Raw genomic sequence first — 25,191 nt, 5'->3', positions numbered from 1 at the left:
AGAAATTCATTTCCTGGTCCTCAGAGTTATTGCTCTAAGTAAGCAGAAAATAGTAACTAACTTTTTCCTCACACACCCCACTCGAACCCTGCAATATGTTTCCCGCTGAAATACTGGCTGGAAGTATCACGTACGGACAAAAGCGACCACGACAATACCGAAGTCTTAAAAACGAAGATCGCTAAGTGGCGAAAGTGGAACGACTGGAGTGGGTGAAGCTCTGGCTGCCAAGTAACTTTCCAAGGGGTGAACCAAGAATTGCTTCTTCGTATTTCTGATTAACAAGCACAGTGGAAAATAAAAGAAGCTTGGGAAAACAAAGGGATAATAGAATGGATGTTAATGGAGAAAGCAAGATCTTATGTTGTGCTTATGGGTCAGCCAAAGACGAGATGCGTTTTATGTAATAATTTTATTGACAAAAAGCTAACATTTTAATGTGAGATATACTCGAAACCAAATTCAACTAGTACACTCGGAAAAAAATGGAGTTGACTAGCTACCACAAGTGGTAACTTAACTCACCACAATTGGTGCAACCCAACACCCAATGCCCAATCGAAAGATATAGTCTTGTATATACTTGGTGTTGTTTGACAGTCCAATGGTGTAACAAGACACCAAATATGGTGCTGCAACGTCATTTCCGCATTAACACCCAAATGAGTGTTCTGTTACACTGAACTGTATTTGTAAGGCCATGCTTGGAGTTCCATTCCGCCATACTTTTTACACTAAACTGTCACCCCTAAAGATCTTGTACGAAAGTTCTCCACTACAATTTGCCACTCTCTTTTATTTTGCATTCTATACACGTGAGGGGAAAGGAAGTGCTTTGTGGTAGTGTTTGTTTCAGTTCTTATACCTCACACTGTGTAAAACCATATGAAAAAGTCTGATGAACTATTGGAATTCACACATCTTTATGGGTGACAGTAGGAGAAATCGTATAACAAAAAACAGTATATTTTACAATGATAGTCGATGAAAACTTAAAGTGCTGTCGTACTTAAAAGTAAACACATTGTGCAACAAGTATTTGAGAAGTCAACTACAGAATTTCTTTAATCAGCTCTTGACCTGAATGTGTATATGGCCGCTTTCACTCCTCCACATACTATGAGAGGTATCGTGTAATGAATTAAATGCAGCTACTTCCAGTGCATATCAGATTTCACAGTCGTTGTGAATAGCCAAGTACGATGCAAGGAAAGAAGACACTGCAAATAAACAACTACCTCCAGAGCGTGCAAAGTGAAACCGTGTCATCTAGATGGTGAGGTTACATTGTCGTTCAAGGAAGGATTGTTTCTTTTTCTTTTGGAACGAATCTTAGCGATGACTCGTGTGATTCAATTCCCATATTATTCTCAGGGGAACGACATGGTGTAGATAATTTAACTTGTTTATTGAGGTTCGACCAAATTAAGCACGTATAGCTCGGACATAAAAGGAAAGAGCAAGTCACACAAAGGTAGCATATTGTTTATTGTTTAAACATAAACTGTCTCAAATTATAGTGGACACAATTAACAAGAACGAAAAAGAAGATTAGAATATGAAATGAAGATTTAGCAAACACACGTAGCTTTAAAAGTGCGGTAGACCAGAGATGAGACAAACTCAGAAATAAACAGGAGAGTGCAATGCGGGGCAAACTCTTTTTAAGTTTGAGTCTTTGATTGATTGAGTTTGTGTTTTAAGTCCACTTTATGCACAGTAAGGCTAATTGGTACTGCGTCTACAGTTTAAAGTGGGATCCGAACCACTATGTTTGTCCACCGAGTATAGAACCCGGGACCCCTTATTTACAAGACTACGACTTTACGCCATGCCACCGGGGAGGTTTTGTTTTAAAGACGGGAAGGATCTAATATGATGTCAAAAGTACCACTATAGTGTAAGAAATCCTACATACAGATGCATTATGGTTCAATAATATCACGATTTAAAAACATGGATATTAAGGAAATATGAAAAGGATGGAGGAAATAAGAGGTAAAAGAACGTAGGAAATAAAAGATGAGGTTTCTTTGGAAGACACACAATGAGGACATTAAGAATATGATGGAAGCAGGAAAACGGCAAGACAATAAAGAGTGTGCAACAATGTAGTAGTGTGGATACAAGAGATGTTTGGATATGACGCATTGAGGAGTGATGCAACAAGGAAGACATCCGAACCGAATATGGAAGCGGCCCAGGACTCCGCCGTACGGTCAGGAATCCAATTAAGTTGTTAATTACCGGTATATTTCCTCTTGCCTCTAGTTTTTTTGTACTTTGACCTGATATTAGTATAAACGTTCTGTCTTTGGTTTGAGTATCGCACGCGTTCATACTTGTATGTGGGCCATTCGATACCGTAGCCATCAGGGCTTGAGTTAGCAGAACAGACTAGACGGTTGCAATATGGAATTTTGATAACGTTACTTTTCGTCATGAAAATTTCCTCCAGTGCGTTAACCTCAATGGCGGAAATGAACGGACGACAACTGACATCGATTCTCAGAAATGTGGGGTTTCGAAGCACTCTACGATAACCACTACACCAAAGGCAGTGGCGGCGATTGTGTTTCAAAATTGGTCGTGACAAGGACAGTTTTCCCTTGGTAGATAAGGCTTAGCATGGTGCGGGGGCAAAAGTGGCAAAAAGTGGGTGGCAACTGCCCCCCTCTAATCGCCGACACTGCCAAAGAGTATGTAGAAGTTTCCCAAAACGAAACAATGATTCGTATCTTAAGAAGAACCAAATGCATTCGCATCGCGCCATTTGCTTTACAGGACATCAAACAATGGCAGTTCCCCAACCCAACAACAATGCATCAGTGCAAACATCAATTTACGCACGCGCCTTCGTCGGAAACAAAACAGAAAAAAAAAAAGAACAGAATAGCGTGTTGTAAAAACGATTTATCAGATCGTCATGTTATTCATTCCCTCCCCCTCCTCTCCCTGCCATCATTATTCAGCGGACTTCATGGTTTCATCACGTTGGCTTCTCTTCAATGAAATCTGCATCCACTTTCGCCTCTCGTTCTGTTCGTTGGGAAGCGGCGTTCTGTGAAGTAAAAACGTATTTTTCTCAATTAAGCTCGCCAGGTTATAAGAGTGATAAGGCATCTCCTTGTTTAAGGAGCCTCTACTGAATTACGAAACAGCTCCAAGGCTGGCAGATGGCTGTAGAGACGCCAAGAATGACGGTGATATCAACAGCGGGTAGGAAAGTTAACATAGTAGAACCAAGAGATTCCGTTTCGATAAAACCGTTGCATAAGCTCTTTGAGGCTTAATTTTAGCACAAGTCTTAAACGTAAGATTGCACTTAACAGCTTTTATGTTATGGAATATTTGAAATGTAAAGCTTTACCTGACGCCCACCGAGACCCGGCGAAACACGGAAATATCTGGCAACAGAACTTCTGTTGTCGGCTTCTATTGAAATCAAATGATGTAACAACGCCCACTACAGGGAAGAGCCCGGAATGGAACCCGGAATTTCCGCTCCAGAAGTTTCCAGGTTATCTTAAGGGTTATTGCCCACTGAGACGCCGGAAGGGGGTCTGTTGAGTTCTGTTTCCACTTCTCCGGCGTCTTAGTGGGCGTCACGTTTGCTATGAAAACAGGCGTGCTAAGATATAACTATTTGATTGCTGTGGAGGAGGATATCGTATAGGGATGTAAAGTTTACCTTAATCGCCATGAATAATTAGGTTTGGTTAGGCGGGGAATTCTTGCAATATTACGTCACAAGTAAAAAGGAGTAGAACGGTGAATTTTGAAAAAGTACTGGTCAAGAATGAATAAAATGTTTTGCTATTACCAACGTGGTGCCCTCTGAACGTACTAGTCCATAAGGTAAGGGAGCAACTTCCTCCTGGGCTCTACCCCATGATTATATACGTATATCCCATACTCGCACTTTTACGGAAATAACAGAAAAATAATATGTTGGACTATGGTTCTGAAATTTAGTGAAATGTGCAGCATGCAAAAAAAAAAAAAAAATGATACAAAATGCATATCGAAGCTGCAAAATCCATTTAATAAAGCATATTTTCCCCAAATAACATAGTATATAATAATAATAATTTTGTAATTTACTCTGTAGATATCAGTTTGAGGCACTTATTATTCCAGTTAATTGTCCAATATACTATTCTCAGAGATATTCTGAAAAATAGGTGAAACGAAAAAAAAGCACTTTAGCAAGCTTTAAAATAAACAGATACCGTCCTCCGCCATGACACCGAATCTATTATAATTCTACAGTTGGGTTTGGCTGCCCGGTCCCCAAGTTTTAAGCTGTTATGTCTCCACTCACATTACTCATCATGATCATTATTTCATTCTCATGATCAGCGTTAAACTACGGATTTGTTCGTTTAATTAACACGCAAATATAACAAGCATAATTTATAGTGTAATCATAGATAAATGTAATTTTAACAGAAACCGAGCAACGTTCAGATACAAGAGGATGCACACTATACAATTGAGCATATAATGGCCCATTAGTATGCAACTGCATACTCTGGTGCAGCCAAGTCTTAAGCAAAATAACCAAGTTTACGATCGTTCAACTGTGTATTTACCGAAGCAGTAATAAACTCTTTATGTTCCACGTGTTTTAAGTGACCAGTAGATAAAAATATTCAAGAAAACTTCTGCATTCCATAACATATAGAAACAATATGCTTTATGATTTCACGGCAAGCTCGTGCCAACCAAGTCATGTTTCAATTATATAGCTTTAAACGTGGCGTCTGAAGAAATGATTTACGTACAGTTTATCTCCATAACGTACACACCATACATAAAGAAATCAGTAAACAGAAAGCTCTTCTAAATAATGGACAATTAGATAGAAACAGATAACCAAATCATTAACAATTTATTGAGGTGAAACTCTACTAACACGTGCCGTAATCTACACCATTACTGCGTCATATATGATAACTTCTTGCAGGTATTGAAAAAGTACATCTTTACTGTAGCCTTTGTTTTCTCTTTGAATGCAAATGCAAGCTGAGAAAGTTTACAGCTAAGTTTGAGTGTGAAGTTTCAGGAAAACCTTATTATTACTAATAAAAATCAGTTAGAGAGCGGTTAAGTAAAGACTTATCGACAATATCTTTAAGATTCTATGTGAACTGAGTGAAACGTTAAAGGTGTATGAGTACATAAAGAGAATTTCAGCAAGGAATGTTTACCGACGATGTCTATGCAGATACGTATTTCTTGTGTTGTTCTTATTACATTGTTTTTTAAAGACCGCATTCTTCACCTCTCACCAGGCCCGTAGCCAGAATTTTATTTCGGAGGGGGCTCATCCCTTATCAGCAGCCGCCATGTGAAGGAGAAAAATTGTGAGGAGTAGAAACCCTGAATTTCTCAGCATATTACAACTTATTATACAAGATCTTTAATCCTGCTAATGAAGTAAAATTAATTAGCAATACATACTATTTAAGTTATATATTTGCAGGAATTTGGGGGAAAGCTTCAGCCGCCAGAACCCAGCCCCAAGTTATTTTATACATTAAGTAAGATATCGTGTAGTGCACGTAATTGTAAGTTTTCCTAACCTAGACCTACCTTGAAAGCAGGCACTTGTTGCGGTGTCCCCACCATCAACAGTATATTAATTTAAAATTTCGGGAGAGTTGTAGCCCCATCAACCCCCTTGCGTACGCTCCCGTGGCAGCGTCCCTTTTTTTTTTTTTTTGTAAGTTGATACACAGACTTAAATTTTAACGGCAGAATATTGTTCGTTTAATTTCACATTAACTTCTAACAGTGTAGAAAGCTTTCTTGTAAGTAAACATACAGTATCTCAAAATAATTTGCCTTTTTGCTGAACACTTATAACGATAAAGCGCCACTGAACAATTTCTTACAAGATTTCTGTGATTATTCCCATCTGCCCACCGACCCCCTCTTTTATTTTGGCATCGCTACTGGGTGACTACGATTAAGTCCTCCTCGCCCGAGTTGTCATTTACTGGGAAAGATCTCGTAGCGCAAATAAATTGCATCTAAGCTTTGCAGTACTGTCATCACTCGTCACAGATATATGATGTTATATAATCAAGACAAGATCAAAGAAAGAAGAGTTGACTAGCAGGGAATCACCTCACGGAAACACATCCATAACTCATGCGAACGAAAATAATTACCATTGTTACCACGACGTAACAATTGTCTTCTTCGTACGAAATTTCCCTTTCATAAGCCTCCTAGCGTAATTCCTATTATCTTAATTGGGAACAAAATGAAGAATATTGGAATGAATAGCTTTAGGAGAAAGCCCCTGCTCACTCGGTTGCATTAGATTGTGCGTGTGTTCATCGTAATAGCTTTCAAAACGGTGAAACCAATATTTCTGAATTACCATTCAAAAAAGTCAACACACTCCACACGTATATGGCCTGATTGGCATTGTCTATGCTTTTAGCACATACCCCGTATTCTGCTGGTGTTTTATTTCTTCCCGTGAGCGACGCAAGCAGTGGAACCATCATAGTTGCTCAACAGTGGGTTAAGGAAAAACAAAGCAGGCACCTACTGTTACATGCATAATGAAATACATTTATGGCAGTCACGTACCAGCTTTTCATTCGTACCTCATTATAAGTGAGGAAGGGGCGGAGTCAACTGTACGATTTATTACTGTCCCTGTGATAAAACTACCCAAAAATTATGAACATGTATTATTATTAATTCAAACCTTAATATCTCATTAACCGAACGATTGTTTCCTCTTCAACGTATCATGCCATACATGTCTTCCCCTCTTAGCCATGTCTGTCGGTGCTTCACAATGTACGCTAAACGCAAACTTGGCGATACTTTTGGAAAATATGTTTTGGGTTCTCAATTTATATTATCAATAGCATTCACAGCATCGTATTTATTATTTTCAATTATGTTTTCTAGAAATAAAATCTTAGTAACTTTAGAAAGACACACAAATTCTCTAAATGATTAGTAAAATATTTGGTTTCAAATAATTGTTAGCTTGCTACAAACTTGCATTATTATGAATGGATATGGAAGGCATTAAAACTGCCCGGAATAAAACTGCATTGCTAGCTAATCACAGAATTTTAGATTTAGTCTTATACTATTATTGATCTGGACAACTGTATCTGTTCTACAAGAATGAAAATTCACACTTTCTTTCAAATTAAATGAAACATTGAATGGGTACAGCTGTGCATACCTATAGATTTTCTCATTACACGAGCCACTTATTTCATTATGCTTTATTCATGCGTTACTATTAAGATCCAATAATAAAAGTATTGTTGAAGATGAAGAAGTTCTCTCGGGATATCAGCCAAGTGATCTCTAGATAGGCTTATGTGTAATGTTATGTGTAATAACAGTATTGTTTTACAAGAAGCTTAATACGTGATGTTTCATTCCCCAGTAGTTAAAAGAACTATAAGTGTGTGAACTGACGAAACATAAAAATTAGGGCAAGTTATTTACTTTGAGAACAGTTGTGCAGATATAATTTTAAAGTCTAAAATAAACCTTTGAGTTATTTTTAAAAAAATATTATCCTATTCCTTTTGGAGTGGAAATTAACCATTATCTAGGGACATTTAAATTGCATCCTGAGAATAAGTAATTAAGTCTGGTCATACTTTGTTATCGATTCGATTTGTTATTATGAAGATGTAATTTTGTACACTTTCAGAACACCCCAGGAGAGACAATCGTACCTCACCCCCTTCCACACACTCTCCTAGTTCTGCAATAGCTACAATGTATGGTCAAACCTGAATGTACATATAAATTATGTACACGACGTTACACGCTAGATACTTTTTACTGTGTTCTGTAGGTTGCACATAAAGCCTTATACTTATTTTTTCCAATGAACGATCTTATCTGCTGTGGTGCTACATTTCAAACTGTTGATATTCCCTCGAGTTGTAAAAACACAGGTCCATTTCACACGCACACGCAAAATAAATGACTTCGACGAGCGAAAGAGCACGTAAGAACAATGACAGTAAACAACAAAGTAAGTCTGCAATTCAGTGCATCGAAACTTAGTATTGCCGAACATTGCTCATAAACTGTAATTTTGATTGGAGTAATTTGAGGCAACTGTTATCACTTAATGCTAGCAAAAGCTATTTAACATAAATGAAGGAAGACGAGATGGGAGAAACGACACGTTTTCATTGTTTGCTTGTTGCGTGACAGGTCAAGAACCCGCTGGCTCGCAAGATGGGTGCATAATTGAAGATGCAATCTAGCATGGAAAGTTAACTAGCGACGTGGTGTGAGAAATCGAAAGCAGAGGTGTGTGTAGCTGTACTTTTGACACCTAAGGCAAGGCAACACAGCACAGAAATAAATAGGTTTCGTCGCGCCTTTCTCCGATAAGCCTGTAGGTGTTAAAGATTTAAAGAGCTTACGTCTAATGGACGAATCGTGTTGGATGCAGTCGATATGCAACGTAGATGTGCTCTGAAATGCTAAAAAGCATCTCTTTAAACTCAATCGTTTCAAACAGTGATATGCAAAATAGCTAAGCCTCCTTTACCAGCAAGAGGTTATTACTTGCTCAAGTACAATGTTCTTAGACAAAACTTCCATCCATGAATAAGAAACTTCAATATTCGACGAGTATACCCTTATCTGTGGTACAACGCGTTATTGAATATTCATTATGCAGTCGATAGCTCCTTAACACCGGTATTAAAAGTTTTTTAATTAAGACTATGGGTGAAGCTGCGAGTTTCATTCTCATTCTCCAGACTGTTATGATGTGTTTAACAATAAAGATAGGATTTATTTGAACCACAAACTTATCTAGGCTACTACTCTTTATTTTAAAGTAAAATGTGATATTAAATTGGATAGAAAATTATCATACCGTCGATCAATGACTGGTTTCTGAGCATTGTATCTGAAAAGCAAAGAAAGAAGTACCAAAGGATATGGCACATGTCTACTGAAGCCATCTCATTTGCCGTGCACGTTGATTGCATGCTTGGTCCAGGCTCTCTTCACTTATGGTTCCAGATTCGAATCCTGGCGTGGACATATGTGTCCTTTGCGAGTGTCACTTTATCAATTTCATATAATCACAATTCATTCCCATATTCAGGATCATCCTAAAGAGGCAGAATAGTGTAAGAATGATGTAAGATAAAAATCTCCCACTCCTTAATTGCACATTGCCATTCTATACCTAGAACGGACAAAAGCGTAGTTTAGGAATCAACTTCGTGGAGTACTAAAGGAAAGACTGCCATCCGAAGAAGAGTATTTCTTGGAAATTTTTTTTTATTGTAACGGTCAGATGAGGTTTTGAATCAGCGATCTACGGAATACGAGTGCCAACAATAGAACTATATGCTGAATTGAAATGAAAAGTTAGGTGTGGTCGATATCAACAAACAGCAAAGTGTCAAACGTTTGCAAGACCAGCGCAACTATCAATTCCCCATTGTTTTCTACAGGTTCCTGTGAGAAAATGCTGACATCTGAACTCAGGCAGACTATCTCATCACTTTCCTCTTCACCCTCTGAAATCTCAACAATCTGTTACGACGACGACAGTTTCTTGGAAACAAACTGTTGTCACGAAAACACTTTAATGTCATTAGTGTAACTTCTAGCGTCTGTTTTGAAGACAGCCTTCTCTCAGAAATGTCACGTCTTGTATATCTCCTTCCGAAGTGAGCACCTTAACTTGTGTTCTAATACTTTTAGTATCGATTCCCGCCTCGCAGCACAAAACTTAAGAGTCATATCAAAATTCAAATCCATCAATGTCACAAGGCACCGATGCCACTTAATGCAGTCGTGATTGATTAGCAAATATATACTAACAAAGTGTCCTATGAAACCAACACACGTCGGCATCCATGGCGGAACGGTTATCATAGCGTGCTACGACGCCACGGTCTCTGGTTCGAATCCGGACCTGGGCGTTCCTTGTGACTGTCCCCTCATCAATTTCATCATATCATCTCTCATTCTCGTCTTCGCTATTAGCCACAAGTGACAGAAAAGCGAAGTAAAATAAATCAAATAAAGAAACAAAAAAAAATCGCACACTACCACTTTTGAGCAAACAGTAGTATTAAGCGCACATTGATGAAATCGGAAATTCTAACTTAATGTAGCCGAAGATATTATATTGTGAAAAGGAGTGTAAACTGTCACACAATGTGACATTACATAGTTACTGCCGACTTGGTATCAATCGTATCGTTATATTTCTGATATTGCCAATGTTGTAACCAATGGCGGAGATTGGGTTCCAAAACCGGGGGGCAAGGTATCAAAACTTGGGGGGAGGGGGGCAAAGACAATATAATTCCCTTTGTAGATAAGATTAGCTTAGTGTGGGGGCAACTGCCTTCCTCGCCGCCACTGGTAGTAACATATAGGTATCAGAATGAAATAACACGAAGTGGTTGTGACAGCCCTTTATTTTCATCCCGTTCCGACCTTTTTCCAACTGCAGCCAGCGCATGAAAATGTACCGAGCTCTTTTTAGCACATACTCAGGCATTTTATTTGCTTCTTATCAGAATCACTGGTGATATGTATCCATAAATTATTTATTTTAATTAGTTCCAACATGTGCGAAATACATTTGAATTTATTTTGTCACTTAGATTGCCTCAAAAATAGGTCAAAAACTTTTTTATATCAAAGCGAACAAATTTTCGAGGTGTTTGTATGTTTTTTACACTGGGGCAGTAAGTATATTCTGAAGCACTTCGTTCACACCATTTCATTTTCCCGGCATGGGTATGGGTATTCCTTTGTGATTTTCCGTTCAAGGATTGTATCTGCTCATCAATCATCTTCATCTATATTTAGGTAATAGCCTAATAAACAGAGAAGCGACATATAATAATAAATACATATAAAAAATAATTTCACTCTAATGGTTTCACAGTTTCTGGTATGTTTACAGCAGCTTCAGCAGGGAAGGAGAAAGGAGGGAACGAATGCATTACAGAATTACCGGTCAAGTCGTTTTCCAACCCTCCCATAAACCCGTTTCTCCCACTCCATCGGATTTGTAGTTTCAGTGAACTTTGCAAAAAGAAAAAAAAACGATTTCAGGGTCTGGGAATATGGTAGCATTACCTACACCACACTTGAGATAAGAGTTTGTTCTGGGATTCGTATTCCTAATAACTTCAAATGACATTCATGGAACGTTATTAAGAATTTATAATGAAAAGTATATTACATAAAGTAAAATAGGGATGGTATCGAGATTAGACTGAGGTAACAGTTAAAAATTCAAGACTAGAACAATTGAGACGACACCCATTTTTATTGTTTGAAACGCTTGTAAACTTGACTACATGCCACATGAAAATACAGTCCAAAGCAAAATTGCTCTAACATGCAACTTGTTCGTACATACCAAGAGGGTGATTGACAGGTTATTTATTAAGAAGTTCTACATATATTTAAAAAGCTGTCTCGGTACTAAAATCCTAAGTTTTCTCAATTCGTACTTGTTAGCTTTCTGTACAGCACTTGCACACCTGAATTCCCAAAATTATCAACATATAACATGTTTTGGACTGCAAAGAGCCTTGTTAATTGCCAAAAGAACAATATTTCTACAGAAATCCTGATTTATATTACATAACATTCAGTGAAAGACATGTGACATTTTTGTCAAGATTAATGGCTATAAATAAGAACAGTTAGCCAATTGACGAGTTTGAATTTAGGTTTATAAACACTTTTGAAAATTTTAAACCATGAACTGAAAGGCTTAAAAAAGGAACTAAATTTGCATGAAACAATGAAATTATTTTGAAATACTCTGACAACTCTTCTGAGCCTAAAGCTAAAAATGAGGCACGATTACAAGAAATCGTAGCTGCAAATTTCCAATTTTCACCTTATTTTTTCGCCACATGCGCGAAAAAAGATTAAATTTGCATCAAACGCTGAAAATCGTGATAAAGATCAATTTATCGCGCGACGTAAAATGAAATATACACGCATTTTATGCATATTATAAGCACATAAAATACACAAGGTACGTACAGAGCAAACAAGGAGATGCAGCTACAGATGATAAAACTTTTATGAAAAATTAAGTGAAGGACATAATCCACGTTGTTCTGTGTGAAGAAATTGTCAGTGTAGTGCGCTGGGAAATGTACATGGGCGTCCGGAAGGGGGGGCAAGGGGGGGCCGTGGCCCCCCCTGGAAAATGAAAGTCAACCAAAAAATATGTATTTCATACATATAATTTCATTTTAGCCACAATAATATGTGTTATTTATTGCATGAACACCATAAATTCAAATTTAAGCATTGTTTTTAGGGAACAACACTATTTTGGGGGAAAATTTGCCTTCGTTTGCCCCCCCCTGGAAAAAATCCTGCGGATGTCCATGGAAATGTACATTCGTATACATATTCAAAACAGTAACAATATGGCACATTAATCGGCGTGCACATTGGCGTGACAATGACAATACACCCTATTACCTCAGACAACTTTTAAAAAGTTAAATACGCGAAAAGAAGGGGGATGTTACCACTGTGGCATGTTTAAAATAATAGTTTTAGTCTTCCCCATTTTTACGGGATTCTTGGCCACACTACTGCTTATCAGGGAAGGGACCGACACCAACATTGTTTTCAAATCCTAACAGATATTTACAATAGTGATCAGGAAGGTACATATTAATCCAATGTTATATCTGTTCATGCAAAAATAATTGGCAAATATCTAACTGGCACATAGGCTAATCGAAATTCGATGAATGTGGGGCTAAATCTGGGTACTCACCTTGTCCATGGGCATCCTGGCAAAGTCCTAGAAGAAGCGTCCACAACAGAAACACGAAGGGATTCATTTTCAACAAAATCACTTCACAGAGCCCATACACACTCAAGCAACTGCAAGGCACAGTTTCGCCCGCTGCAAGAGAATCCCACACAGACAAACGACACCCATTTGAAAACCAAGTAATTCCGAGGGTTCAAACAGAGTCAGTTCTTGGCACAAGTTGTTTGTAGCCTTGGAAGGCAAAAAAAAAAGAAGTAATACCTCTATTTTTAGCTTCCAGAAACGGTATGCAGAGAAACCACTTCCTACAGTTGCCTTCAGCACCCAAAACACTTTCACAAATCTCTTCTGTGCTTGCGAGTGTCTCCCTGTGTGGCGCTAAGGCCGAAATCTGTTTGGTTTTAAACACCGTATAAAGTCATACGAAGCAACGAACGCACCACAGCCGTGAGTAAACTTCCACAAACTTGCAAGGACGGAGCCACAAAGGTGGAGTCTTGGATCACCACCTGTTTGTATTCCAGCGATGGGAGTGCACACCTCCGCGCTGTCGCTGGGAACCCGCTTCGCCTGTTGCTATAACAACACCACCTGTTCGTCTGCGGGTTCTTGCGCGCAGAGGAGCAGCAGCGAACCGACCAGACGTGACGTCACCGGAGCCGGATCCTTTCATTGGTTGCGGTCGAGCGGTACCTTGTCACGCTGAATACACAAATACGTTTTGAAGCCTTGTCGATGGGCCGATGCTTACGGGATTATTTGACTGCAAACAAGGTTCTGTCCTACCGATTTGATTTTATGGGTTAGGGATTGAAAATAATTAATGGTGGCAATGCACCTTTCAGTACGAAAACTAGGGATAGTAGACTTTCGGACGTTATTTACCGTTTTGCTTCTTCTTTCTTTTCAATTAGATAATTTTACGTCGCTTCTCTATCTCTCGCGCTTATCGTGACGATGAGAATGGGTGATGAAATCGATGGATAACGGCACAGTAACGGGCACATCTGATTTCCAACAATCCAATAGCAACTCAATAGGATCGTTGCAACCCAGAAGTGACCGTGACACACTCATGCCTTGCCCAGGGTTCGAACCAGACGCGGATCCACGAAGAGGGCCACAGGAGCGATCGCCCCCTCCGAGCTGCAGGTTTTTGAGAATATTATTGTGCCTAACATCTTTGAAGACTCAAATATTCTGCCTTTTATCACCAAGTTTAACAGGCTCCCGAATATATTTTTTTAAAAAAAAATTGATTAAAATCAATGTTATGCTCATGATGGGATAATCAGAATTCGACCTACAGTTAAATTAGGTTCTTTGGCCTTATCGATGGAGCGAGAACTGCTAACTTTGTCGCCTTCTAATCAAGAGGTCTTGTGTTCAATATCCACTGGAGGCACTTGGTGGGTAGGATGCTTCTTTAAACTGTAGGTGATCTCCCGCTTAGACTACCTGTGCATAAAGTGGACATTAAACAAAAAAACTCAAAACTAAATTTTGATCCAAACCAGTGTGCAATATACCTCAAAACGGTATCGAACCGTAGACCCCTTAAGAGAATAGGTATTTGTTTAATTTATTTATTTAACCCATATCTAATCGTTCGATTTTCCGGGGCAACGACAGACAAAAAGAACCATCTATTCCAGCCCTGGACCCCCATTTTTGCAAATCAATACTCTAATCTTCAGAACATTGAAGTCATGTTCCTGCATGTGTAGGTTAGAATCGATTATCTGCGAGGTAAGGTATCCGCCTGAAATTCGCCCCTCCCAACTGCAACTTCTGAATCCGTCGCTGGTTGGGACGTGGAATCCTTGGCTCCTCAGCATGTTATCCTGATCACACGCTGCGAAGGTTGTGCCAAGTTTCTTTTTGTGTACGTATGTGCACCCACATACACACACGTTCCGTTTTTCAATTATAGTTGTAAGTACGTACAATTTCTCATGTGCCTAAATATATAATTTCTGTTTCTCTCCTTTCCTTTGAACAATTTTACTTATCCATTAGTATTGGAAAAACACTATTTTGAGCACCGATTTACATTCAACTTTGTTTGACAGCATGATAAGTGATTGTGACAGGCGGATTTTTTCGATTGGAGTGCAGTGGATATAATAATAAGAAATATATATTAATACAGACGCAGATTTAGTTTATTTCTTATTCTCTCCTATTTTCTATCTCTTTCTTTTTCAACTTAATCTCAGACACTGGCGTACGCAAGGAGAAAGGGGGGGGGGTGCTAAATGGGTTTCAGCCAACTCCAAAATTTTGGTAAAAAAAGAAGTTAAAATGAAACCAGTAGGCTACAGAACTCGCGAAAAACCTAAGTGGTAAGTGCAACCTCCCCTTTCTCTCTTTGAACAAATTTTAAAACGAAGCTTAAATATGCTAATTACGAAATATTTTATTGTACATTCCGCCTCGCCCCTAGAACGCAGCTCTGTAATATTCACCTTTACAATTCCAGCCTCCTCCGAATAAAAGTCCTGCTATTTTTTTGGTTAATTCTGTTTCCTTGATACTTTTCTTCCTGTTTCTGTTTCCTTTCCCTCGACTCCCTCTGTTACTTATTCTTATTTGTTGCACTCTCTCAAGATTTATATGTATGTATGTCAGTCATTGGGACTTTGATTTTTGTTCGGGTTGGTATCTAAAGGGGGAATGAGGAGGAAATACTGGCCTCTGATTGATAATTTTTGGTACTTGGGGGAACTCTGTATAATTGGTATAATCTATCTCTACTAGGGAAAATTTGCTTTAAAAAATACCACGATAATGTCACATCACAGATGAATCCCGCCATCTTTACCTCAGGTAAGATACTTCACCCTGAGATTTCCAACAGCTTACAACCTGTGCCATCACGTTTGCGTCACTAAGAAAGCAAATTTATTTAAATATTTATGCAAAAGTAGATATTACAACGTAGCTTTCCGTTATAATGAATACGATAATATGCTGTCACACATGAAATGCCTGATGCCGTCGTGAAAGAACAGAGTACACAACGCACTAAAAGCTTCACCTAATTTTTTTTCATAACGTTTCGTACTTCTTTATATTTTGCATGCATCGTGAAGACGTATGTTTTGAATATTTAATTTTGCGTAGGCGTGATGTGTTGCAGGCACGGGATTTTTTATGCTACGCAATAAAACCCGTAAGGAATGCGTCACATTCGCATGTTGACGCGTTAGATGGGTATCAATATAGAACTTGGGTAGGTAGTGGTACAGAAACTGTGTTTTTTTACTTGTGGCTGTCTTCAGTTAATCAAAACATCACAGTATTTCCACCGTCTACATACAATGAATAATTCATTCAGTGGCAGAGGGGGTGGGGAGGGGGGTGAAGCGGAGAACGGTTCACAGTCGATCAGTCTGCCCCCAGAAAATAGGAAAAGGCTGGTCTGTTTAGCCCAAATACGCAATTTTCGTATGTTTTTTAGGATAGGCTATATTAACTTACCCCCCAGTACAATTCCTGTCCTTCCCTCTTCCTTCCGAATCATTGTTTCATCTTTGAAAAAATCACTTGTTGGCTGTGAATTATTTTGTAAAAGCTTAAGTATTTTTAATCCTTAATGCGGAGCACTTATATGTATTTTGAATGTCATTATTCCTAATAGGACAGAACCTCCCTGATGTCGAAGTGATAACGTAGTAGCCTAGCAAGGAAGGGGTCCCCGATTTGATACCGGCGGTGTAGGCACCAGGGTTTTGGAGCGGAGCGGATCAACGCTCCGGCTGTTGCCCACGCTCCGTAGCGAGGAGCGAGATTCTAAGAAATGGTTCGCTCCGCTCCGGAGTGGAGCAGCGGGAATCGTAAAATTTCTCGCTCCGCTCCGGAACGAGGAGCGTAATTTTAGATAATGGTTCACTCCGCTCCGGAGCGGAGCGCTCCCTTGACACGCTCCGCTCCGGATCGGAGCAGAGGAAGTTGGAAATTTTCTCGCTCCGATCCGGAGCGAAATTTTAGGGAACAGTTCACTCCGCTCCGGAGCGGAGCGATACCTTGTGACGCTTCGCTCCGGAGCGAGGAGCGATATTCAAAGAACTTGCCCACTCCGCTCCGGAGCGACTCCGGAGCGCTTCAAGGTTGGATAATACGAGTGTATACAGAAAACTAACGATCAAAGGTTCCGAGTACTTTAGTAATTTTGTTTGTGGAATTTGTACGCCATTTGAAAATCGCCCGTTATTGTTGTTATAAAACTGATTATTACTAAAGTTAACGCCACGGAAACAGTGCAGACAAGATTACGTCACTCACCTACAGTGTTGCCAATAAGCAAGGAATAATCCTTACACAATACACCAGGGAAGGCACAATGAACCGCATACGTACAACGCGCAATGTGTCAACTGTGAAGCGTAGAAGAAGTGTGGCAAACCTGGAGGGCCAGGGGTGTGGAGGAGGCAAGGGGAAGCTTCGATCGTCACTGGACTGTTGTCGTGAAGAGAGCGATATTATTATTATTACATTTTCATTATCACTTTTACTACTCTACTACTACTTCTGGGGACAATATATTTCAATAGCAGGTGTGCCACCTGTGGTTTTATAAGTTGAGAGAATGGAACCACTCTCTCATTTCCTGCCACCACGGATGGCGACTGAAACTCATTTCGGTTCAACTTCTGGTTCGGGCTAAGCACTTCGGCATATCGGCCCGACGTTACAGTCCACGGCGCGGGAGAAGTGAGTTATTCCGGAATATTGGTTCGAGTAACACTGGCGAAACTACTGCAGAGAATCCATTCGACCTTCTAAAGGCCAGGAGCACGCAGAGGAAAGGCGAAGCAACTTGTACGTAGGAAGATAAAAGGCAGACAGGTGCTCATGCAAGACACTCGCTGGTGCACGATAGCCATATCTAACTTTCTTTTACGCTGGTTATGTATGATACTTTGAACGTAGCGAAAGGGAAAAGTTTAAAGTAATTGGAAATTCAGGTTGCTAATTTTAACTTTTCGATTTTTGAATGTATGAAGTTGAAAATCGGAATCATGCTTATTAATGTTACCGTTAAACACGGCCAATTAGGAAACGTTTTAATTTGAAATACAGAGTTTTCATATCTAACTTTTTAAAAATCCTGACACTAGAAAGTTGAAAACCGGCTTAACCAAAAATGTAAGTTGCCACATTTGGTTTAATTTTATGAGATATAAAGTCGAAAATCGGAATGCTGTTTGTATACAGCCGAACAGGGGAATTTAAATAGTATGAAATACAGGGTTGTCATATCGATTATTTTTCCCAATTTTAAAGGCAGGAAGTTGAAATAGGTATTTAATGGTTACATACGTATACTACTGCAAAAATTATAAAATGTCTGGTTGCCATATCTAAGATTTCAAGTTTGTAAGCAGTAACTTGGAAATAGGCATGGTGGTTATAAGAAAATTGCAAAAATTTTGGAAAAACGACAAATGGAATGTTGCTATATTTAACTTTCTGAGTCTAGAAAGCCAGAAAAGTATACGTATAAAATTAATATTTTTTTGTATTAAGTACGTTATACACAGCAAACTGAAAGCAAGTTTTCAGTCATGAACAATGTGTAGTCAGCAGATAAGTCGAAACAAGATGTATAAACCTTAATAACCGTGATAAACACAAAATGTAATATTATCTACTTGGATAGGGGCATGTCCTGAATTTTATGGTTTCATTTTGGAAAACAGGGCTACGAGCAATACGTGCTTTCCTCACTGATGGCATTTGATTTGATTTTTGTTACTTAGCTTTGAATTTTTGGCTAATCGCGACGATGATAATGAGAGATTTGATAAATGTGTACTAAAAAAAAAAAAGTAGCGCGCTGTACCCCGATAACATAGTGGTAACAACGTCGCCTTGTAATGAAGGGGCACTGGGATCGATATCCGGTGGAGGGACATAGTAGCTCGAATCCCACTTTAGGTAAAATTTAAACTGTAGGTCTATTCTCGATAGCGTATTGTTGAGTCTTAAATCCACCAAAAGTCCATAACAAAAGGCATTGTTTCAACATGTGTTGAATGTATAATTGCAATGTATATTGTGATAAATTAATCCTTAAGCAAATATACATTTGTAATTCTGTTTAACAATAAGAGACTTCACTTTCCTTTACATCTATTCACAAGAGCATAAAAATACAACTTGGAAATTAATTTCCAAATGAACAACCTGTTATTCATATCTTTTACGTATGTGTGTGTGTGTGTGTGTGTTTTCTGAAATCTGGCAAAGTCCTAATAATGTATCACTTCATAAGTGTCTATTACATAACAGAAAGCATCATTGGGTATTTAATATCAGACGAATAACGAATTCCATGGGAATATTTCTGCGAGTTCGTGGATGTGAGTTCAGCTCTCAACGACAAATGGTATTGGTTTGACCCGCGTTAATGTCATTGCTGTTTCCTTAGTGTTTGTTTCTCTATCACAGTATATTTCTTTTCCATAGGTTCGGTGTCCTATTTTTTTTTACCGACTTATCTAGAATTTGTTTAAAATTACGGATCATGAGAAATATACGATTAAAGGCAAGGCAAAGGTAATAGTCCGGAAAAGACAAATTGAAACTTATAGTTAGTTGAAAGGACAATTGGTCATTGTTGATTACAATTATAGAAATAACTTGATCGAAATACTTGGTTTTCTTTTACATACATTTTTGTAATTCTTTTTGTGCTCCTTTCCATTCCTACTTGAACAGGTAGACTACAAATAAAAACTTTGCATGGCTTCCTTCAATTCATTATTACAGTATAGAACTTCCATGATTCTCGTGCTTATGATACATAGAATTAACAATTACGGATTTTTCTTTGTTATTTTTGTATATTGATTTAACAAATCTAGTCACCTTATAATTCCATTAACCGAGACTGGTTGGAATGATTTCTCCATACGCATGGACGTCCGGATGGGAGGGGGCCACGCCACTCGGAAATGAAAGTCAAACAAGAAGTACATATTTCACGCATATAATTTCATTTCAGTCACAGTAATATATGTTAATTATTGCAAGAGCGTTGCAGGAACATGATAACTTCAAACTGCAGAATTTTTGTTAAAGGGAGTAATACTATTTTGGGGAAATTCTGCCTCATTCTGCACCCTCTTCCTTGGAAAAATATCTTGCTTGTCCCTTCCTGAAAAATTCCTGAAGACGTCCATGTATCAGCGGCGTTAAAAATTTCATTAAATGTCCATACACCACCGTTGACAAGCACACATACTGTAATATGCATGTAATGTTACAAGAGAACACAGCTTTTAAAGGCTTCTTTTTATGACAGTGAAGAGAAGAACAACACGCGCATGTAATACTTTTAAAAGAGAACAATCTAGTCACAATTGGTGTAGCATAATTCTAATACAACTGGCAACACTGGATCTGTCTGGCAAGGACGATGTCTCTACCATGTACGGATAAGTCGAACGCAACTTACAGCGCAGCGAACGAAGTTCTCAACCCCGAAAGCACACACAAACAAGCTATGTGCCAGTTTCACTCTCCTTCCCTCTTGAAACGGGCACAAGACCAATGCGCTAGCCGATTGCACTGAGTCACCTGCAAGGAACACGGAATACGGCACAAAACGAAGCTGTCTGTTGTATGGGGGAGGTGGGTCGGACAAATCCGCAAAGCAGAAAAACTGATTGCTTGAAATTATTCGTAACCCATTCAACACATAACATGCAAACTCTTATATCTAAGAGTCACAATACAAAATAGTACATTTCAATACAGAAATACTATTTACGTAATTCATATTTCAACTTACATCAAATGAACAATTTACGTACTATAGCTCTCTCTCTCTCTCTCTATTGAGCCAAAACAACATTCTTGTATTCTTTTACCAATGTTTAATGTACATGATTGATTGATTGATTTGGTTCATTTTACTTCTCTTCTTTGTCGCTTTTGGCTAATCGCGAAGATGGGGATGATCGATGTTATGATTAAATTGATGAACGATACACATAAAGATTGTACGCTCGCCTCACTTAGTACTCCGGCAGTTTGTTTATTTATACAGCATATTTGCAGAAGATACAATTCAACGTACTAGTGTATAAAACAAACTTATTACTAACTTCCTTGACCCTCTACAAGCCCATGCCGGGATTTGAACCCGACCACAAACAAAAAAGCTTCGGCCAAAAGTCCCCGCGCATCTCCCCCTTCACCCGTTCGACTAGGGTCATAAGGAAGCATGATCCACTCTGTCCCTCCCCTCCAAGCGGGGGCGATCATACAGACAAACAACTAGAGTACGTGGAAACAGGACTGCAGGTTCTTTTCCACGTGGTTCTACTATAACCACTCCGTCACGGAAGTCGGCTTTAATGTGCACATTCCCATTATTCATAGTTGCATTACAGCATTCGTGTAAAAACAAACCCCTAACCGGATCGGAGCGTGCTGTCAAAAGCACCACGCTCCGGAGCGGAGTGCTGTTGTCTCACGCTCCGCTCCGGATCAGAGTGTGCGTCTCAAAAAGCTGAACCACTCCGCTCCGGATCGGAGCGTGTCTCTCAAAAAGTCGAACCACTCCGCTCCGGATCGGAGTGCTGTCGTACCACGCTCCGCTCCGGAGCGAGGAGCGGAGTAGAACTGACGCTTCGAAGTCGCTCCGGAGCGCTCCTTTAGTACGCTCCGCACTCCGCTCCGAAACCCTGGTAGGCACTCTTTGATTCGCATCCTATATTAAAGTTTGGGTCAACTCCCAATTAGAGTTAATTGAGAAACAAGAGGAATTAAACAAATCTCAAACCTAACGTAGGACTATGACATAATTGTAGAGCGTTCACACCAATCAGCACTCGCTCTTCTCCCTCAAGTTTTAAATACACAGATTCACTACATACAGAAAAAAATATATTCCTTGCTCCGGTAAGTGGATAAAAATCAAATTTTGAGCACGTGTTTCAGGGAAAAATTCTGAGCTCGACTTTTGGCTGAATATAACCAATGGATGAGCCAATTGACACTGGAGTAACAGTTGAGCGTGAGACTAAAATGTGCTGCTACCGGTAATTGAATCCGGGATATAATGGTGTCAGTAACATAACATTTGATCAGCGAGATGCTCCCAGGGTGTCAAATCATTGAAAACTGGTGGGGGAGGAAGATCTTAAGCTATACACACGCTCGCGCGCAATAAATAAATATATTATGTTATACATATTTATGATGTTATTAAATATAAAAGTAAATTACTAAATATTTACAAATGCATTATTATTGAATATAAAGGAATTAATGTGTTACTTTTATATACTGTATATCAGATATTTATAACGTAACAAACTAATTACTTTGCTCAATATGTCAATAAATTAGAAAATAGTCGAAATACGAGTAGTTATAGTATTTACCTTAAATTCATGTTTTACTTTTATTGTGCGTATATTGTTATTGGTTTGCAACTGTATCTTGAAAGAGAGAGAAAGAGAAAGGATGCAACACTCACAAACACTCTAATTTGGGCCTGTTTCCGATTTTATCCTTAGTAAAGTATATTTGAAGTCAGAACTGCTTTTCTTTTGATGTTACAAAAAAAATCCCCCGGAAATATTTGGCGGGGGAGGATTTTTGAGTCCAAGATTGTTGCCGGGGGAAGTTCTCCCTGTTCTTTCACAGTTTGGCACCCTGGGTGCCCCTGTTTTGTCAGCAATGTATTATTGCAATTCATTTCGCAACCAGAGAATGACCCATCTTTTAAACCATGGTCAGCGCTCACGAAGTCTGGAAGGGAGAAACAAACAATGCCTTATATGCATACTCTGTTCTCGTAACAGCATTTCACAAGAAGGGAAACCAGTTGAAATGGTGGTGGTGTAGAGGGGGCGGGGGGATATATATATACATGTACTTCGTCAAGGCACGTGATTTGTGACGACGCATGAGAATCGTGTGTGATGGTTTCCCATATGCATAAGTGGTTTATGTGGGAAAATGGACGGCCGTAGTATAAAAGCAGTTACGTAAGAGTGGGTGTTCCGAAGGAAAGAGGCATAACTTTAGCGTAACATACAGATTTTTTGTTCTCTGCTCTTGAACTCAGTGTCGGCTGGTAATCTAGAAAATCTCGTGGATCGTCCTTCAAGATGGGAGGGAAGAAGCAGCGTAGCAAGAACTCATTTGCTGTCATGGCTGCCAGACGAAGAGAATGACAAGACTTTCGCCGCAAAAACTGTTTCAAGAGAAAGGCAATTAATATTTTTCGTGCCTTATGAAAACTGCTATGTAGTATGTGGCACGGGGCCACGGATTAAATTAAAGAACTTCACATTCAGAGAGAACTATTTCTTTCTTTCGTTTTGAAGTTATTTCACGTCACTTTTCCAATCTCTTGAGTTAATTGCGACTATAAGGATAATTGACGAACTAATCAAATGGAGGATGGGGTAAACACAATGCCTTACCTAGGGTTTGAGCATGGGATCTCTGGCTTTGTAGCGCGTTACGCTTACCACTCAGCCACGGAGGCCGGTGAAGTTTCATCGGCAAGTTATTGGCATCGAGGAGGGCTAAGTGGTAACTCTTTGTAATTAAGAGGTCCCGAGTTCGATGCCCGGTGGAGGCACAAGGTGATTGCTTATCACACTTTTAAATGTAGGTCCAGTTCCGAATAGCTTATCTCAAAAACTCAAACCCTCACTCCTGGTTAAAATCATATGGGTAACGGTTCCGATTATTTCCTAGCAGAAAGACCAATTATCGTAGAATTTTGGCAATCATTGTCACACGGAATTTGAACCTTCCTTAAAGTAATGAGCAATGTTTGGATTTAGAAGAAAAGTTATTTATGTTGAAAGAAAAAAAACAACTTTAAAATTACCTTACGCAAGCATGCGCGATCCCCATGGACAAGGCATTCTCCGTTGATAGAAGCGACAGTAAGTATCGTAGACTAGTGGGAATGAATGTAGAAGTACGTAATTTAGAACCTTTTTTTTAGAAAGCATTTAGGGATATCATTTTAATGCTAAGGGAACTAAACCTGACCCACCTACGAAAGCATGTATTGAACAAAATCTTCAAACATTCTGGCGTAAGTAATCGCTAAAACTGCGCAGCATGTGTTAACAGACATAAATCGAAATCGCACCATGTAAAAAATTACATACGTAGCATGATGAAATCGCAATAAAACAAAAGGAACTTGGGCCATCATAGCACCACTTTAGTACGACCAACTTACAAGAAACAAATCGACTTTTCTAGCAACACTTTCAAAAGTTCTTTCATGTAAATGTTCTTGACTCCCCCTACCCCTTCCAAGATACGCCCCGACAAGGATATGAAGAAGCAAGCATAAGCGAAATTTGAGGATGTCAGGAATTCCTGGTGGTCTATTTTCTTGTTAATGTTATTGAATTTCGTCAAGGTGACGTCAATTAACGTGTTTCCTGTACGGGTGAAAAACAAAATGTGGAAAACACTATTCTTGGTAAACAATTGGAACGAAACCTTCAGAGAAAAGGCCAAGGTGAAGATATTAACACGAATTTGAAATCGGAATGCTTAATGGATGATTGCTGATGTTGGTTCAAGGTGTAACCTTTATTGCAATCATTGAAATCTGCAAATATAACAAAGAAAAGTCATGTCAGAGTTTCTCAGCATTCGTTTAAATCAACTAATTTTGCACAGACAGATTGGAACGGTCCTGTACAGCTTAAAGTTGAATAGGAACTATTGTGTGTGTTCCTACCGAGATTTGAACCGGAAAAGTTTGATTACAAGGCGACAGAGTTAACCTCTACATTACTAAGAAAGATGTGTCAATGGCTTGTTCAAGTAAATATTTGTTAATACGAACCGTGTCTAGCCATTACCTTCTCAATCTGAAAGCCTCATGGCTTGCTCCGGTCACGTGACTAAGCGTCATCAACTGGAGGCGAGATAGCCGCCATGTTTGATTTGCTTCTTCGGAATCAATGTTGGACCTTTTTAGTGAATATGGAATTGTAATGCAAATTTAAGAACTGCAATCGAGTTTACATGACGTGTAAATATGCTTAAATGTGGAAGAGGTATGGTGTATAAGTCTTGTGTACTCAATTGCAGAGGCAATTACAATGAAAAAGGTAAGAGTAACGTTCACATTTCTTCAAGATGTTGTTAAAAATGAGAATTTTTTAGGGCAATTCCATGTGATTCAGTCACTACGAAAAGATACAAGTTAAGTAACAAATGTTTTATACTAAAAAATAAATAAGAGTAATAGTTCATGATGTAAACATTTCATGTGTCCGGAATAGGCATCAAATATACTCGTGAATGTGGACAACATGTCTACATTTTTTTAGAAATATCAAATAATTTACCCTGAATTACGAACGTTG

At 38.9% G+C, this 25,191-nt stretch overlaps 1 protein-coding gene across 1 annotated transcript in view; it reads right to left on the bottom strand.

The window, feature by feature from the left end:
* Positions 1-12,829, bottom strand: part of LOC145987293 (uncharacterized) — an 85,639-nt gene extending 72,810 nt beyond the window's left edge. The window contains exon 1 of the mRNA XM_083121811.1: positions 12,815-12,829. Within this exon, the coding sequence (XP_082977937.1) occupies positions 12,815-12,829 (15 nt within the window). The remainder of the gene's footprint in view (positions 1-12,814) is intronic.
* Between the last annotated feature and the right edge of the window lie 12,362 nt (positions 12,830-25,191).

The sequence above is a fragment of the Lepisma saccharinum genome, chromosome 1, assembly GCF_977018435.1.
Source record: "Lepisma saccharinum chromosome 1, izLepSacc3.1, whole genome shotgun sequence".
Classification (NCBI taxonomy): domain Eukaryota; kingdom Metazoa; phylum Arthropoda; class Insecta; order Zygentoma; family Lepismatidae; genus Lepisma; species Lepisma saccharinum.
This window is presented reverse-complemented; position numbering and strand designations above follow the sequence as displayed.